We start from the raw sequence: 18,470 nt of genomic DNA on the forward strand, positions 1-18,470 counted from the left end.
ATTGTATTTCTGATTTTAGTTAATTAACATTTTTTTTTAATATTTATTTACTTAGGCTGTGCTGGGTCTTAGTTGTGGCACACGGGATCTTCATTGCAGCATGTTTAGTGGCAGCATGCAGGATCTTTAGTTGCGGCATGGGGACTGTTAGTTGTGGCATGCATGTGGGATCTAGTACCCCGACCAGGAATGTAACCCGGGCCCCCTGTATTGGGAATGTGGAGTCTTACCCACTGGACCACCAGGGAAGTCCTCTGATTTTACTTAATTTAAATTTAAATAGCTACACACTGCTAGTACCTACAGTATTGGACGGTGCAGCTCTGCACGATAAGGGCTAAATGAGCATATGACTTTATAATCACGGCCCTTAGTCTTGCTATCACAAATGCCTTTAATTACAGGAGACTGACAATGCTTATAAGTATGAAGGGAGCCAGTTTAGCATAAGAGCTTGTAGAGTTAAGTCCTATATGGGTTTGAGTCTCAACTCTGCCAGTAATTAGCCAAGTGATTTGGGTCACTACTTAACCTCTCTAAATCTTAGCTCCTCATCTGTGAATGCATCTGGAAAATGGAGTAAATCATCACAGGGTCATTATGAGAATTAAATAAGATAAAGTATTAGAGCACTTATGCAATACCTGGAATGTACTAAGTGCTAATAAATAAATGTGCTGATAATAGTAGTAACAGCTAATTCTGACTTTTGGACTTTTAAATTTAGAAGTAATGAGAGTTTCAATTCTCAGAAAAGGCTATAATTTATTAGTAACTCTTATCTTGTAAATGTACTTTTGAGTTTAAAAAAGTTTTATTTTGAAAATAATTCACATTTACAAAGTTGCAAATATAGTACAAAGACTCATGTACACTCTTTAACTAGATTCCCCAGTTTTCAACACCTTGCCATATTTGCTTTATTATTCTATCTACACATTAATTTTTTTTCTGAATTATTTGGCCCTTTAACCCTTAATGCTTAAGTGTATTATGTTTCCTAAGAAGGATATTCTCTTATATAAGAAAAGTACAATTATTAAATCTATGAAATATAACATTGATACTTTAATCTATAGGCTCAATTCCAATTTCTCCTATTGTCCCTCTAATGTCCTTTATAGCAAGGGTGCCACTCCCTACCCAGGGATCACATGTGTCTTTTTAGCCTCCTTCAATCTGGAATGGCTCCCCAGTCTTTCTTTGTCTTTCATGAGTAACATTTTTGTAGAGTACGAGCCAAGTTATTTTATTGAATGTCACCCAATTTAGTTTTCTCCAGTGTTTCCTTATGATTAGACTCAGATTATATGCATTTTTGGCTAGAATAATAACTAATTTAAGACCATGTAAATATACTGTTCCTCAAACTCCCTCCACCACCACTAGATCTAATATCTGTTGATGACTCTTGCCTAATCAACTTTTACTGTGATGGTTACCAATTGATGATTTTCTAACTCCATCATTCCTTCTATATCAATCGATTGGTATTCTTCTATAAAGAGGAGCTTTCCCTTCTCTCCTTTTTACTTATTTATTTATCTACTTTTTAACTGTATTGACTATGGATTCTTACCTTATTCAATGGGGACCTTTGAGTTAAAAGTACTCTTCAAATACAAGTGACAAGAAACTACAGAACTGAATTAAGAATCATTAATTAGGCAAAATGTATTCATTGTGCAAGATGAAGACTATTAACTGAGGCCTCTTCTTGTTTTGATTACTTGTAGGCAAGAGAGGTTTAAGAGTCCAAGGCTCTGTAGTTTAGGACATCAGCACATAGCTCTAGCAATAGACAATGTGAGTTATCACTGTGAAGTGCAGTGTTGCTCATCATCAGACATGATATCATACCCCAAATATTCTATCCAAACAACCCATCAATTTCTCCACAACTAGCAAACTTGAATGTTCTGGCAAACTCAAAAGGACATGATTTACAAATAGTAGGTAATATTTGGATCCTTCCACAAGAGCTGGGTTCCAGCTTTTTTATAAAATACAAATGTTTTCATTTTGGAGCTCACTGTGTTACTTTCTCAACAAACAGATCCTCATATCAGAAATTAGGCCTGTGTTATACACAAAGAAAATGGGTTTGTGCATATTTATTTTGCGGTCAGAGACCACACACCTAATGGCTACTTACGATATTTACATTGCTCCTGGTACTATGGGGAGCGTGGGGAGGCGGTCCCAGAGCTGAGACCAAAGCTCAGTCCACACAAAGAAGGACTGCAGATCCTGCTCTCTCGTGCAAGAGAGACCGGGCTCTCCATCCACAGAAGAGGGCATGTGAATGGTATCTGTTTTCTGTGAATGCCTATCGATGCCATCCAAATATCACTAACAGCAAAATCCAAATTTAATACACTGTGGACTCTGGTATTATTTCAATGAAATAAGCCTTTTAAAAAGCCTTGCAAAATTTTAGGGTCATTATATCCTTATGCTAAGGATCACTTTGGGAGGGTTTCAAACACTTACCAGGAAAAGTCTGGAGATGCCAATTGCAAGTCTCTCTGTCTTCAGATGCCAAACCAGGGGCTGTGGGGAGTTGAGCAGGAACACGACAGGCTTGTGGTGAATGTAGACTGAGGAGATGGGATTCAGGTGCAGAGTGACCTAGGAAGAAACAAAGAGAAGTCTTAGCACTGGCTTTCCATTAAAATCACTTAGCACAGAATCTGGAATTCTTTTTCACAGCTCACCATTAACAGAAACAAGCTATAAGCTAGTTCAGATTCTGTGGATTCGATATATTAGGTTGAACTAGATGATACTGCCAATATTTGATCATTTTTTAACTACAAAACATAGCTATATCGTGTGGTTCAACCCACATTAATCTCAACCAAAACATGAATCAGCTCCTAGTAATGGCAGAATACAAATAAACAGAACACTTCTTTTTTTTCAAAGTTGGCAAAGGCAAAATAAAGGTTACCTTCCCTAGGGACTACCTTATCCTTCAAGTCAAATGACCAAGTTCAAACTTGGAGTACAGAATCAATCACCTGGGGGCATGTCATCCCTCTGGATCACCAAAGAAATGACTTTGTTCTCTTCCAGGTAAACTCCAACCTCCCTCTATAAAGTTAAGTGAGTTCTGCCAAAGAAAAGTGCCGAAAGCAAGGGAAAGGGGCTGCCAAGGGGAGCTGCCAGTGCTTTCATCATCCCAGCTATTAGCTCGAAGGGATTTTCCAAAGAAATGAAGCATAGAGAACACACAGAATAAAAACTAATTGTACACAGTCCCAATCCAAAAAAAGAAAAAAACGGGGAAGAAAACCAGGAGTCTGCATAGGAAAACTGTGGCCAGTTTTGATAGCAGATCAAGGACTACTGGAGGTTACATTGTCATCATTAGCATCATCCAAAAGCACCTGTGAGGATATCTGGACACAGTGGGTTCAGCAACACCCTCCCAGAGCACATCACCCAAGATCAGTCAACACAAACGCAGAAAAGCAATAGGATGAATAAAGAAATACTGAACAGATGCTTTCATATCAGCATGTCTCACACTGGCTTTCTGTACAGAGGGGTGAGGCAAGACCCAAGAATCACGTATTTAAACAAACTGAACTCCCCAAAGAGCACCACAGAGTGATAAGAGAGGGAAAGAACAAGAAAGGACTTTAGCTAAAAAGACACAGACTGACTGATACACTGGGAGTAATCGTACATCTCAGCCATAATCCTTATGAGGATTAAATGGTCTAGGTCTATGATCTGAATCTATACAGTTATCAGGGGTAGAGCACTCAAAGCTGGAATACTTTACTTGATATCTTCCCAGTGGCTGCTGACTCACTCTGATCTCAATGTATCTCTGCCTTTCATTGTAGAGACTGCTTATGACACCAGTGTCACTTACTACAGGGTACTCTCAAGTCACTGATAATAAGGCACTAAACTTAACTTTCTATATCCACGCCTTAGCGCACGATAGGCACTCAGTAAATGCCAACTGGATGTTTGTCTCTACTTTTCAAGGCCACAAGAGTACTTTATTCTATGAATAATTAGCACTGTGGTATATAATAGCATCTCATTCACTTGCTACTGAGTGTATGTGTCTTAATTTTCAAAATACACTGCAAATACTCAGTAGGCAAAGATACGTCTTACGTTTAATGCTCTGCTTGATATAGAGTAGATAATTTTTTAATGATGGATTTATCACAACAAATTCATAAATTTATGTTACCTAAGAAGCTTTTTTTAAATCTGATTAATAGGCTCAAAGGAATTTAGTTAGCTAATTTACCAAAAAGTGAAAAGATACATGAGCGAGACTCCAACTGTCATGAGCTAGGAGTCATTTTAATACTGGCATAAGCATAGCACTAAAAGCAGAGTACTAATGAACAATTTGATGTCAGCTACAGCAAATTAACATATTCTTTTATTGTACAGAATCTACCTCACAGCATTTTGGAGATGCTGTCCACATCTAGAAGTAATCAGACTGATCGCCACTATAAACAGGAGAGGCTGTAGAAACAGAGCAGGGGCAGAGATTCATACTGCAGCATTAACTAGACAGAGAGAGGCACACTACAGAAAGCACACACTCTGGAGAGTGAAGAAAGGAGAGATGAAATCATTACTTGTCCAAGAGTACTTGAAAATTGCAAAGAAACACTCTGTCACTTATAGTATGTGAAAAGTTTCCAGATTTATTCATTCCAAAACTGTTTATTGAGCACAAGAAGAGCAATGTATACCCACAGAGGGCACATCAACTCTTTTTTGGATGATTTTCTTTGCAGCCCTCAGGCATATGATTCTTCTTGGAGCTCACAGATAAAATAGTAATAAATATATATCTCAAATGAACAAGAATTTTTTTAAAAAAACCTTAGGAAATGAAAAGAAAAATATGTATGAGACACATATTGGTGCTCAAGTCCAAAATTTTCCAGATGGTCAAAAGTGTTGAGGCCTGGCTCATACCATCAAGGAAAGATTTCTAGGAGCCATGGCTCTCTGAGCTTTCCTGGAATCGGTTCCCTCTTCAATATGTGGCAGTGTCTGGCCAAGATGAATCCCCGACTCTGGCACATGGGGCCCAGGCAAAGCCCCAAAAACCATTTGGCAAAGAAGAATTGACACGACGATTGGGAAATTAAAAGAAAAATACTCAATACTTTTTTTAAAAGATCATTTGGCAGGAACAGAGAGTCCTCCAAGCACCTGCTCACCTAATCCCTCAGCAACCTTCCTCCACTTGAATAAATCTTACTGAAGGGAAACTAGAGGACAACCAAAAACAACCAACAAAAGAACGAAGGTAGAAAAGCTCTCAGAAATGTGGGGAGAACATACCCGTAACAGCTCTTAAAGAATTCCTGGCTAGGGTGCCTAATTTCTCTCAGAGTGAAAAACATAAGAAGGGGTGGGGGGTGGGGTGGGGAAGAAGAGAAGAAGAGGAAGAAAAAGAAGTAAAAAATAAAGAAAATCCTCTTTAGAACCAATTACAGATCAGGATAGACTATAGTTACAAAGGTAAGAGCATTCTGCTAAAGTTTTTTCCCCCTGGGTAAACTGTCCAGTGATCATGGTCTGAAGACCAGAGGTGAGACAGACTGTAGCAAAGAAATAGCCCATGGAGAAGTGATACAAATAGTATTCAGTAATTTCCAACTTGGAAATCCAAACAATAGTTTAAAGAGTTGACTCTCAACCCTATGTCAAATTTACACATGTAAATAAGGGTCATCACTTAGTCCATGGACAAAACTGAACCCACATAGCTGATGACTTCTTTCTTAACCTTTGGGAGTCATAGAGCACTTGAGAACTTAAGGCAAGTTATGAATGCCACACCCCAAACACACCAAAAAACCCCATATGCACATAAAACTTTCTGACCATGTCAGGGAAACACATCCATTGAAGGGCCCATAAACCCCAGGTTAAGTAACCATTAACCCAGGTTAAAGAATCCATTATAGAAGAGTAGGAAAATTCTAATGACAGAATCAGAAACAAAACTACTCCCTGTAATTAAATTAGAAATTACACCTCTAGTCTTAAGATATCATCCCCTCAGGGAAAGAACATAATAGATGACAACTCAGAACTAAAAAATTTTCACATGCAGTTTCTGGGGTTCCAGTGACTTCTTGAAACCATACTTTGACCATATAGTGGTCCATAAAGTCCTGTCCAAGAATTCCAGCTTTAATCACGTTTGTCTCAAACAGTGCTGAATGTTCAGTCTTCCTAATGTCATGAGAAAATACAAGTAAATGTGATCTGTCACATCCCCGATGTAGACACTGTTCCTCATGCACTGCTGACCCCTCCCCCAAATAAAGAAAACCTAATTGGTCTAATCTGTTCCATGACATCGATTTATATTAGGTCTTCTGAGGCTATCTGTGCACTCCAATAAACTACTAGATGCAATTAATGTAGTTCTCCTATTTTACAAAGAAATCCAAAGTAAATCTTTTTTGAGTACTCTTCTGGGGAATCTGAACACAGTTGTAACGAAAGTCAAGGCTGACTCTCAGGTGCATAAAGCCTCTGAGTGGCAAGACAACCTTCCTATCTCCCATTTAGGAAGCATGTCCCTGTCCACATTATCACCAGAAAACAACAGGGAGAGTTTTCTCTGGACCCTTGTTTGGGTGAAGACTCTCAGCTCTCCAAAGGTTATCTTTGATAAGCAAAAACTATACATTGTAGCAAACTCGGTAAATCACTTTATCTAAATGAATTACGTACTTTCTTACAGAAAAGAAAAGAAAAAAAACCCACCCTACTTTCTTGATGGAAAGATGCCGTATGAAAATTGTTTTGAATTTCCCAGGATTCGTGGTAGAGATGCAAGATATTTCTACCACAGTGACTTCAAAATTTTCTTATTAGTTAGATCCCCTACTCCTGGGATTTGTTAAAACAAGCAAAAGAAAAGCGAGTGGAACAACTGATACGAGAGTCTAACAGTTGTCTAATTTTGCTAACGTGTCAGTGAAGTTCCAGCTCAACATTTCTGATTCTTGTAAGAGCCCCTATGGACCCATGAAACGGTGAAGTCATCCAAAACACTACCAGAGGGACTCCTGTTCTCTAAAACCAGACCAAATATTGCTCTGAGATGGATGATCCAATAATCAGTTTACATGAAGACAGATAAGAGAAGCACTCCAGCACTGTGTCTATAAACAAGACCCATAAACTCCCACCCTGGTGTGTGTATAGTCATATCTATGCCCTCTTCAGAGGTAAGCAGACATCCATTTAGCAACAGCGTTCGCAGTAACTGAAAACATCCTAAATCTGGGTCCCATAGCACTCATAATTTACACAGCCGAACAGTGAGACATGAACCTACTTCAGGACACTAGGGTAACCACAGCAGAAGCCAAATTTCACTTACACGTAGGCAAAAGGACTTTTAGGAACTCAAATCTGGCCCAGATGCATCTGAAATACACAACCAATTGCCGGGAGTGGGGAAGAGTAGTTAGTTGCTTTGCAGTGTTTTAAAGTATATTCCAGTCTGAGGAACCCCTACAGCTGACATTTTATTTACCACTGCTTGTCTTTTGCCATCTGGGAATTGGTATAAAAAGATTCCCTTAAAATATTCTTAGAGGGGTGGATTCGGAACTTTAAAAAATTTCCTTATGATTTTATTTTTACATTTCTCTGAATTTCTAGAACATCAGTTAGCATCAAATTCAAGGAAGCTCAGCCCCCCTAAGTTGTCTCTACGCTACCCGGGAAGTCAGCTGACCATTCACCCTGGTCTCAGCAGCATTAAGGTCAAAGACTTCACTGCTATGACAAATGATATCAAGTTCCTGCCCAATGGTTTTTTCTTGAAACACTTAACATGATGAGAGCAACAAAGCCGGTCAATTCCAAAACTAATTCCTCCTCCCCTCAACAAGGACAGGATTCAGGATTCCCTGGGAACCTCTGAAAATAATCTAATAAAACCATAAAATAGGGGGAAAAAGCCCTAAAATGAAAGACTGAAATATAACGCAGAAATAAGTCTGCCCTCTCTGCTCTGTATTTTGAATGCCCTGGAAAAATGCTCAGAACTAAATTTGGGTTGGGGGTTGAGGGACAAGAGCTCATATAAACAGAAGAGTATTTCTGAAACTACAGGTCATGACCCTCTAAAGGAGTCCTGGGAGAGTTGCAAGGGGATTCCAGGGACCCTGGCCCTGCCTTCCCAGAGTAGCCCACTGCTCAGTCACTATGGGGAAGGGAGGCTGAGAAAGGGGAGACCCCAGGTGTGGGTATGTTCTGAGGTACAGATGCTGCTAATGGCAAGTCTGGGAACACCGACAAGCACTTTCCCATTGTCCTGGAGCATTAAGCATCTGCCATCTGAAAACGGGACTGTGTGTGTCAGTAACACACCACGGCCCTTCAGGACGGTAGCCTGTAGCACCCTCCCGCCAGCCGCAGGACTGACATGTGTGTCCAGCTCAAAATGCAGCCTCCAGGGAAATCTTCCCTGTCCTGCAGGCAGACTTGGGTCCAGCGCCGCTCCCACAGACCACACTCCCGTTTCTACCTTCACACGGCACGGCAATGATCTCGTCAGATGTTTGCCGTTGACTCCCCACCTTACATTGTGAAATCCTCAGGGCATTCTTCAAGGGCAGAAACTAAGTCACACTCATTTCTGCATCCTTGGTCCTAGCACGGGGCTAGACATCGAGTAAGCAGGCAACAAGTTTTCTGAAAGATGAATAAAAGGAAGCACCAATAACAGTGATTTATGAAATGTGACTCAAGTAATGGTTACAGAGTCATATGGTTGCACTTCCCTGGCCATAAAGTGATGGGGGGATGCATCTAGCAAAGAGAACATTAACTTCACTATGCAGTTCTACTTGAACTTTAAAACACAGTTAAGAAAAGCAAACAGATTCCAACTCGTGCTTCCAAAACAAATGGTAGGGGCTGCCTGGAACGTGTGTCGGACAGAATTCGGAGGCCACGCCCAGGCTTTGTGAGAATAACTGCCCTGATTATCATCCTCTGTTGTGTGTATAGGCCAGGGCAGAGCACCACCTATGCCATTTAGGGGAATCACACTAGGCAAACGAAGAAAACAGAATGTTTTTATTTATTATCTTTTACAGTTATGCAAATACAAATATGTGAAACGTGAAGAAAACTTTGGAGCATGTTTACCTTCTCAGGGGTAGATAACAAAGATAAAATTTTGACCAAATATTCTACTATCTTTTACAGGCACAGAATTTTAAATGATTTTCATTCAGGCAATGAAGTGTGTTAGAAACTGAACTTCTAGACAAATTGAAGGAACTCAATATTGGCAAATTGACCAATGTGAAAAAAAAAAGTTTGCTTTTATTTTTTCATATGCCTTTGTCACACTTAACAGATCGATTCCAAACACTTTATTATTGTTTCGAACACTAACAGAAGCTCCATATAATATGTACCGCGTCAATTTATTTCCTCTCAATGTCTACTTTTTACAATGGGCTTGAAATTGTTTTTGCTACCTGTTTAGTGAGCCAGTCCTTTGACATGTATATGTCTATAATAATAGGATGTCAGGATGGCCTGCTTGTCAGTACTACGGTAAACAGAACTGTGTAATAAAGAGAATCATGGGGTGACAAGTAGAAGCTAATTTAAAAGGTAGGCATAGCAAGAACCCAATTGCCACATGATCTGAGTACTGGATTAATCATTTCCATCTGCCAGTTGTAGTTACGGATCTCAATAAAGGTTGCTGCCTGTGCACCATCTTACAGTTAGCAAATACACCAGTGTTCGTGTAGTGATTAAATTTAATTTGATGCTCTAAGCATCAAAAGATGGCATTTGGATTCCCCTGGGCTAGTACATTAACCTTTAGCTGGTAAGGAATTCTGAATGGGCACACAGTGTCAGCTTTCTAGAACAAAAGAGAAACCTGGAGAGGAGTAATTACTGAGATAGGGATGTTCAAAAACACTACACTTGGAATTGTTGTTGTTAGTAGGAATAGTGGTGCCAACAGTAGTGACAGCCATCACCTCCCAAAGAAAGACAATAAGCAGATCCCTGGGTCCATCTACTGGATTAAGACTCGCGACTCTCACCAAGAGACGCTTTGCATAATTAGCTAGTTATTCCCATTTTAAAGATGAAGAAATTGGTGCTTAGAGATAAATAATTTATCCAGAGGTATATGGCTAGAAAGTGGCAATGCTAAGAATAGAATGAACGTCTCTCATTCATAAGAATATTCATATTCTATTCCTAAGAACAGAATGAATGTCTGACTTTTCCTTTCTCCCTACCTTCCCATTCCACTCTTAATCTTGGGTGTTGGCCATAGGGCATAGGGGTTGATGGGGAGCTGCTCTACAGGAGTAAGAGGCAGGAACTATTTTGCTTCTGGAAAAGAGGGAAAGACAAAGAAGAAAGGAAGGGGACTGAGTTGTAAGCAAGACGACAGGAGGCCAGCACAAGCCGAGAGGTCAGAGAAACTCCACAGGGATGGGTCAACAAGTATTTTTATGAATAGTGATGTCTACAGGGCAGCTAAAGTTGTCTGAATTGCTTTGATGTGAGCTCCCCTCTATCTCCTCTACAAAAACTATAACAATGCTTACTGTTCTCATGAACGAAGGCACTATGGAACTCAAGATAGTGTTGCATTTCAAATCCAAGTGAATCAAGTGTATCTCAGCCATGTAACATCTAGAGTTATAAACCCAGGAAGTGGAGAGGGCCACAAGAATGCTAAGGCTCTGGCAATCTGCAGAAATATACCCTCCTCTGGATTTCTTCATGCCACGGAATTAGCAGAGCTGTGAGCCAATCATTCCTTGAGCTCCAGGGCCTCCCAGTTGATATGTGGATTAGACCAAGTCACTCTCTAAGGAAACTAAATTCTGATTACAGTTGAATTGGGAATAATGTGAAGTCTGATTTCCTTTGAAAGCTCTAACCAAAACAACTCCTGAAGTTCACAGTACCAGTCCCCTAAGAGTATTCTGGTCTCATCCAGCCAGGTTATAATTTTAAGTGGAAATGTTTTTAGAGGAACTATAGTTTCAACATTACATGGCCTATCTGGAGAAAGGGAGAACAAATAATCCAGAGGTCAAAGGTGGGAGAACATGTTATCTGTCTGTGTTTTGGGAACATTTTTCCTGAAAAAGCATTATTTTCTTTGATCAAATGTTCTATTATCTCTTAGAGGCACAGAATTTTAAATGCTTTTAATTCAGGCAATGAACTGTGCCAGAACAGCCTAATGAACAACAGAGCAAACGCAGTTTGCAGCGTTTACATTAGAGTTCAGTACTGTTGCCTGTTTTCCTCCTCAGAATCAGTTCTCCCTAAGCCCTGCAATGAGTTTTCAGGGTAAGAGCTATGATCACAGAAAGCAGAGGGAAAGTTGCCAAAATATGCCTACAGAACTTGGCATGCTGTAAGTGATAAGCGTCTAAGATGGGATCATATCTTCCCAGAGCCAGTACTGAAGGGTTTAAATGTCCTATTTTCTTCAGGCAGCATTAAAGGTAGTTCAATACAATTGTTCTAACTGGAAAGGGACAAAGCTACAGTAAAGAGGTGGATACCTGGTGACAAATTCATTATAGTTACATTATACCCTTAAAAACCTTTCAGCACTTAATTAATAACCTGAAGGAAAAAGGAAAATAAAACGTTAAAAAAAAAGAAAGAAGCAAAAGACTAAGTTGTAAGAAGTCTGAACAACATTCCTTATTTAGATCAAGAATGAACCTCTTGACATTTATGTACAAGTAAATCAGAATTGAGTGTCATAGCAGGGACGAGGAATAGATTTCACCTCAGAATGAAACAAGTGCAAATTCTAACACAAACCAGGACTTCCCTGGTGGTACAGTGGTTAAGAATCCGCCTGCCAAGGCAGGGTACATGTGTTCGAGCCCTGGTCTGGGAAGATCCCACATGCTGTGGAGCAACTAAGCCTGCGCACCACAACTCCTGAGTCTGTGCTCTAGAGCCCACAAGCCACAACTACTGAGCCCACGTGCCACACTACTGAAGCCCGCGCGCCTAGAGCCTGTGCTCGGCAACAAGAGAAGCCACCGCAATGAGAAGCTTGCACACCACAACGAAGAGTAGCCCCCGCTCGCCACAACTAGAGAAAGCCCGTGCGCAGCAACAAAGACCCAACGCAGGCAATCAATCAATCAGTCAATCAATAAAATTCAAACACAAACCATTTGATTTTCAAGTCATATAACTTATACACAGTCGTTCATTTCCCAATAATGAAGATACTGTAATTCTGTCAACACCACACACATAGTCAGCAAATTTAAATCCTGGTGAATCAAGTCATAATGCTGGGAATTAGTGAATGTGCAGAGCAACGGAAAGGGGAACAATATCAGTTCATTTCTAAGTGAATAATTAAAACTTCTTTCCCTATTTGACATTACGAAATATGAGGTTCTGCCTTAATATTCGTAAATATTAATTGTCTTAACTATTTATAGTCTCTTTTTTATACGTAAAATGACTTATAAAAAAGCTCATAATCTCTGAATTTTACTCAGTATGTTAAACGTGGAAGGCACAGCTGGAGCTCTTGTATTTAAACAGAGTTTGAAAGTACTACAAAGGCTTAGTTTCCCATGCAAATAGAGAAAAGTACAAGCTACTCTTCCATAATTCATCTCTAAAGAAATGTTCTAATCCTGACCAAAGTCTGGAAGGTCCTAAAAGATATCAAAATCAGATAGCTTAAGCTCTATTTCATAATTCAGGGAAGACCCAAATGCCTATTAAGTCAACAGCCACTAGTCTTCTACTTCTCAATTGCAGCAAAACTACTAGAGTCTACCATTCTGTCTTTGACTCGTCCTTTGAAAATACCATTAATAAGAAGTAAATTGAGCCAAAATGGGAAAAGCAGAAGGGGTGGGGGTGTTGCATTACAAAACATTCAGGCTTAGATTATAAATTTAAATATTCCAAAATTACCAGGATCTTGTAGATAATAATGAAGATTCTCTGCCATTCATGATATTTGGCCAGAAGTAAGAAATCTGACTCACAATGACAAATCTCTCTATAAAAATATGATCTGAAATAAGCAAAATGTGGTATATCCATACAATGGAATATTATTCGACAATAAAAAGAGTACAGCACCGACACATACTACAACATAGATGAACCTTGAAAATGTTATGTGAAGTGAAAAAAGCCACACAAAACGCCACATGTTGTATGATTACATGTATATGAAATGTCCAGAGCAGGCAAATCCATGGAGACAGAGAGTAGTTTCCAGGGCTGGGACTGACTGCTATTTGGTATGGAGTTTGTTTTTGGAGGGACGAAAATGTCCTGGAACAAAACAGTGGTGATGGTTGCACTACCTTGAGAATCTACAAATGTCACTGAACTGTACGCTTTAAAATGGCTAAAATGGTAAATATTATGTGTTTTTTACCACACACCCCAAAAAATGTGATTTGAACTTTCATACAGGATGAACCTGACCAAGTCTTGAGTTTCAAATCTTATCTAGAAAGAGCTTCATGTGACAGTACGAGGAACTCAGAGTATCTTAGAAGTCTGAAGGGTCACATCAATGCTCAGGCTTTCAGATCTAAGGTGATCAAAGCTAAGGCACACACTAAGCTAGCTTAGGACAGTAACTATGTTTCCTGTGCATGTTTTTCATTTATTCAAACAACATAAATTAAGTCCTATGATGCGCCAGGCACCATGCCAATTACCAGCAACAGAAACATGAGTAAGCTGCAACCTATCTTTCCCCAGTGTGCTCACCACAGTCCAGAGGAAGACAGACACGTGAAGAGATGGTGAGAATACAACACCAAGGCTGAGATATGTCCAGGGTGTGTGGGGAGAGAAGACGTCAAGGATCGGGAGAGGCAATAGAAGCTTGGCTGGGTGGCGCTCCCAAGCAGGACAAATCAGACCTAAACTTCTCTGAAAGAAACAGGCAAAATCTATCAACGTGATCAATTTTCTTGTTTCTTCCAATCCTTCTCAATTTTCTGAATGACTTGGATTGGCTGGACGAGCACTTGCCAGAGATACTTTAGAAACAAAATTCACAAACAAGGAATAAATAAAATAAATAAATAAACTGAACTGGATGACCACAAAGACCCCTTCTGATCCTAGAATCTAGGGATTCCAGGACTTCATTACTGAATACTTTTCTTAAGACTTTCAGAATCACTTCACCCACTTCCTATTTCATTTACTCTCTATAGAAGTTTGCTAAATTTGTTTTTTAAAGTCCATATATTTAGTAAGCAATACAGTAAAATACTTGAGAGTACTTCTCAACAGTAATTATTTCAAAAGAAAATGATACTAGGATAAAGCAAACCTATTAGGGAAGTGATGACAGTTCTTTAGGATCTCATAAAGAGTTCAGAATACTTTCCTGGTAGGTTCAGGTCACATCTGTCCATGTCTTGGTATATTTGAGTCTGTGGGAGCTTGCTGTCTCTTGCTTTTAAGCCCAGATTCTAAAATTAGAACTAGCTTTGAACAAGCCATTATTCTTCATAAGATATTAAATTAAATCTCCTCTAACCTTAAAAGAGATTAAGAGCAATCACATAGGATAGTTAAGAAGGTTAAATAATTTACATTATGACAAATATAATTCTTTGTGAACTCTAACGTGTGAAGGAAATGTTATTATTCTCTGAAAGAAAGATGATGAAAAGTTAAATTTTTCAGACCCATTCTCGAGGGATAATATTCTAAAATAACTGTTTTTAAAATAGAGAAACCTGATAAAGTCACCATCAGATTCCACATTCTTAAGCAAACAAACATTTCAACCAGAGTTAACAAGTAGCTAAACTCTATGATTTTTGTTTCTTTTTTCTATTAATTATCCACTTACTATGGAAGGTTCCCAGTCAGCCCTGAGAAATAAAGCATGATGTGCAAAGTAGGTTATCATCCCTTTTAGAACAGTGGATGACCAGATGTTTCATGGGGAGGGGGTGTCTGACATTAGCCTCAAACTAAACTAAAGAATGCCTTTGCATCTAACAGACTACCTTTATGGCTTAAAATGAGACCCATAAAGTGAAATATGGCTAATCAGCAAAGCATAATGATTGAGAGCATTGACACTTGCACCAAACTCCCTGTGTTCAATTCCAGCTCCATTAGTTCCTTAGCTGTAGGACCTTGGGCAAATTGCTTGACCTCTCTGTGCTGCTATTTCTTCACCTAAAAAAACAGAATAGTACCTACTTTTTAGAGTTATTACGAGGAATAAATAAGTTAATACTTGTAAAGCACTAGTAACATGCTTGCCCCATAGTTAAAAATCATGCATTAGTTTCAGACAGGCCTTCAACATATCTCAGGAACTTTGCACAGTCATCACCTGAGGCATCATGGGAACTTCTTCCTATAAAGATGGATCTCCCAGGCCTTCTCAAACCCTTTCCTTCCTGTAAAGTGCTCTCCATTGTTACCCTGGAACCCACTCCTGCCAGTGCTGTTTACAAATTGGACATCCTGCTCTTCTGTGGTTTGGAAATCCTCAAGAGCAAACTATATGGAACTATATGTAAACTCATCAAATGAGACCTCTCAATTCTGTTTAGAAAGAGGTAGAGGTATGTACTAACATACTGAATTTAATTACAGTTTCATATTTTCACCTGGGATCAATTTTGTTCACCTCACGGAAAAATACCACACTCTTTAAGAAGGCTTCAAGCCATCAGTGCCCTAGAAGGCAGAAGGAAGCTCTTCCCAGTGGATGCTCCTGACCTACGTCCAGATGACCTTCTTATTGCATCTAGCATCTGCTGCCTTGTATTAAGTTAACATGCACATTATCTGAGGGGAGGGAGTGGGACTTGTCTTCTTACCATCTGAGAGCCTAGTCTAATACCTGGCACTTAGAAGGCACTACATAATAGTTAATGATGAATGAATAAACAAATGAATGAATCAATAAACACATTTTAGAGCATAATTTAATTTCTTCCAAGATCTACATTTTCTTCCAAGTTGGCCAGTATCTCCTGTAATCCAATCCTTTGGGTCATTCTGCCTTCCTTCCTAAATTACAGACAGTTTGACCTACTGGTTAAGAGCTCTGACCTACTGGTCAGAGTCAGTTGGACTCTCAGCTCTCCACTTACCAGCCTTAGGACCTTGAGCATGTTAAGACTCTATGGGCATCAGTTTCATCCACTGTAACATGGGGATAATACTTGTGCTTATTCCATCAAATGTCAAAGGATTAAACATGCCATATGCGTAAAACACCTAGAACAGTGACTGGCACATATAGTAAGTACTCTTTCTTTTTTTTTTTTTTAATTTATTATTTATTTATTTTTGGCTGCGTTGGGTCATTATTGCTGCATGAGGGCTTTCTCTAGTTGTGGTGCACAGGCTTCTCACTGTGGTGGCTTCTCTTGCTGCGGAGCATGGGCTCTAGGCGCGCGGGCTCAGTAGTTGTGGCTGTGGGCTCAAGAACGCAGGCTCAGTAGCTGGGGCACACGGGCTTAGTTGCTCCGCAGGATGTGGGATCTTCCTGGACCAGGGCTCGAACCCGTGTCCCCTGCATTGGCAGGAGGATTCTTAACCACTCCGCCACCAGGGAAATCCCAGTAAATGCTCTTTAAGTGTTCACTATTATTACTTCTACCCTCTAAAACCATGGCAATTTTTCTCCATTCCCTTGGTTCCTATGGAAGGAAGGTTTTGCCTTTATTGTTCCCCACTGAAGTTTAGAGTCAAAACATTTTTTCTCACTGCTCCCTAAACATCAAACTGCTGGCATCCTTAGACTCAGCCCGCCTCTCTTCCTAAACCAGCTTCTCCTGTCTGGGCACACACAAGCCCCATTAAGCTTCTCCTTTGCCACCACTTTCTTCCCCACCTGGCAGCTCTACAAACTTCATCAGTCATTCTCCCAAAGCTCTCACTCGTATCATTATCGTGACCAACAACATCTCGATGGCTCACTAAACTCTGGCTTCAGCCGGACTTGGAGATACTTCAAAGTCCCCATATGATTTGGGAGAAGGATAGGGGAGCTATTTGTTTTGAAATACAGCATGTACTGAATGAGATGTCCTGTTTCCACATATTTGTTTACGCTGACACAAATCAACCACTCTCAGGCTTGCTACGGAGCCTGGTGAAGACCTCCACCGGATACAATACCAAAAAGGTTGAGACAGCTGCAAAGGTTTCTGTTTCCCTGGAGATGGAGTTTCATGGAAGACTAAGAATCACCACAGCAACCAGACTACAAAAACAGTCCGTGGGCTTCAGCCCCGTAACTCTGGTAAAGCAATTTGTACTCCGTGAAAGGCTGGGGCACAGAAGTTGAAAAATGATCAAAGTAAACACTGCTCTTCAAGCACCATTTTGTTGTGCTGATTTCAAGGCATCAAGTCACAGACAGCATCAGAGTTCTGTTATGAAAGATGCACATCAAGTGCCAAGGTTTTGCTAGGCTGAACTAACTGCTCTGATGCGAAGGTCTAGAGATAAACTCATAGCACATTTTCCAAAAAAACCATTTCAAATTTGCTCTAAGAGCAGACCAGGGTAAAAATGTATGCCATTATATCAAGTTACTCTGCCCATGCTAGAACAGCTGTTGATCCCAACCCTGGATTTAAAAAAAAAAAAGAGAGAGAGAAAGAGAGAAGGTGATTTTTCTGATAAAATCTTAAACAGACTTTATTCCATACTGACCTTACCTGGACTAATTCCTATAAATTTAAGGAAAAATTATCTAAACCTTATTTAACACTAACGGAGAAAATGACCTGTTCTAGGGTCTCAGATCTACTACCATCAATCTATGCTATCATTTAAATAGCAAATAAGAAACTATATAAGAATAAGAATATAGTATATTATATCTGTACCACATAGAAGCAGAAACTACAGAGTATTTCTTCATGGATTTATAAAAGCCTTCAATTTTTATTAACATGATTAAAGTTAATTATTAACTATGTTTATGATAGCTTTAATATACAGAACATTTTTATTTTAAGGAACTCAAAGTGATACACCTGTGTAGCCTTATAGGATCCTCAAAAGTTAGGTAAGAAAAATATACCATTATTCCCATTAGCAATAATTTATGGAAGAAATTCTCAGAACCTCAATTATATTGGTAGTACACAACCCATTAATAAAAAAAAAATTATTGGTAGGGAGAAATCTGTAACTCGAATTACCCTGAATAGAACATTCAGAAATTTGATTAGAACAATGTGATGTGTACACACACATCACATTCCTCTTCTCTAGATGCATCCCACGTATAGTGCTGCTTCCTGAATCTATGGGGAAGAGGAGGTCCACTTGCACAAGTTTTGGGGTTTGAGCAAGATGCTCAGATGTAAATGTGTCCAGGGGAGTAGAAAGGGGGCGCTGTTGCTAGGTCCTGAGAGTGAACAGGGCAG

At 39.6% G+C, this 18,470-nt stretch overlaps 1 protein-coding gene across 4 annotated transcripts in view; it reads right to left on the reverse strand.

Annotated features, from left to right (window-relative positions):
* Positions 1 to 18,470, reverse strand: part of TGFBR3 (transforming growth factor beta receptor 3) — a 200,434-nt gene that overhangs the window by 73,028 nt on the left and 108,936 nt on the right. For all 4 annotated transcript variants that reach the window (XM_024743617.1, XM_024743615.1, XM_024743616.1 and 1 more), the window contains exon 4: positions 2,494 to 2,631. In XM_024743617.1, coding sequence (XP_024599385.1) covers positions 2,494 to 2,631 — 138 coding nt within the window. The remainder of the gene's footprint in view (positions 1 to 2,493; positions 2,632 to 18,470) is intronic.

This window comes from Neophocaena asiaeorientalis, unplaced genomic scaffold, assembly GCF_003031525.2.
Source record: "Neophocaena asiaeorientalis asiaeorientalis breed wild unplaced genomic scaffold, Neophocaena_asiaeorientalis_V1.1 scaffold317, whole genome shotgun sequence".
Lineage (NCBI taxonomy): Eukaryota > Metazoa > Chordata > Mammalia > Artiodactyla > Phocoenidae > Neophocaena > Neophocaena asiaeorientalis.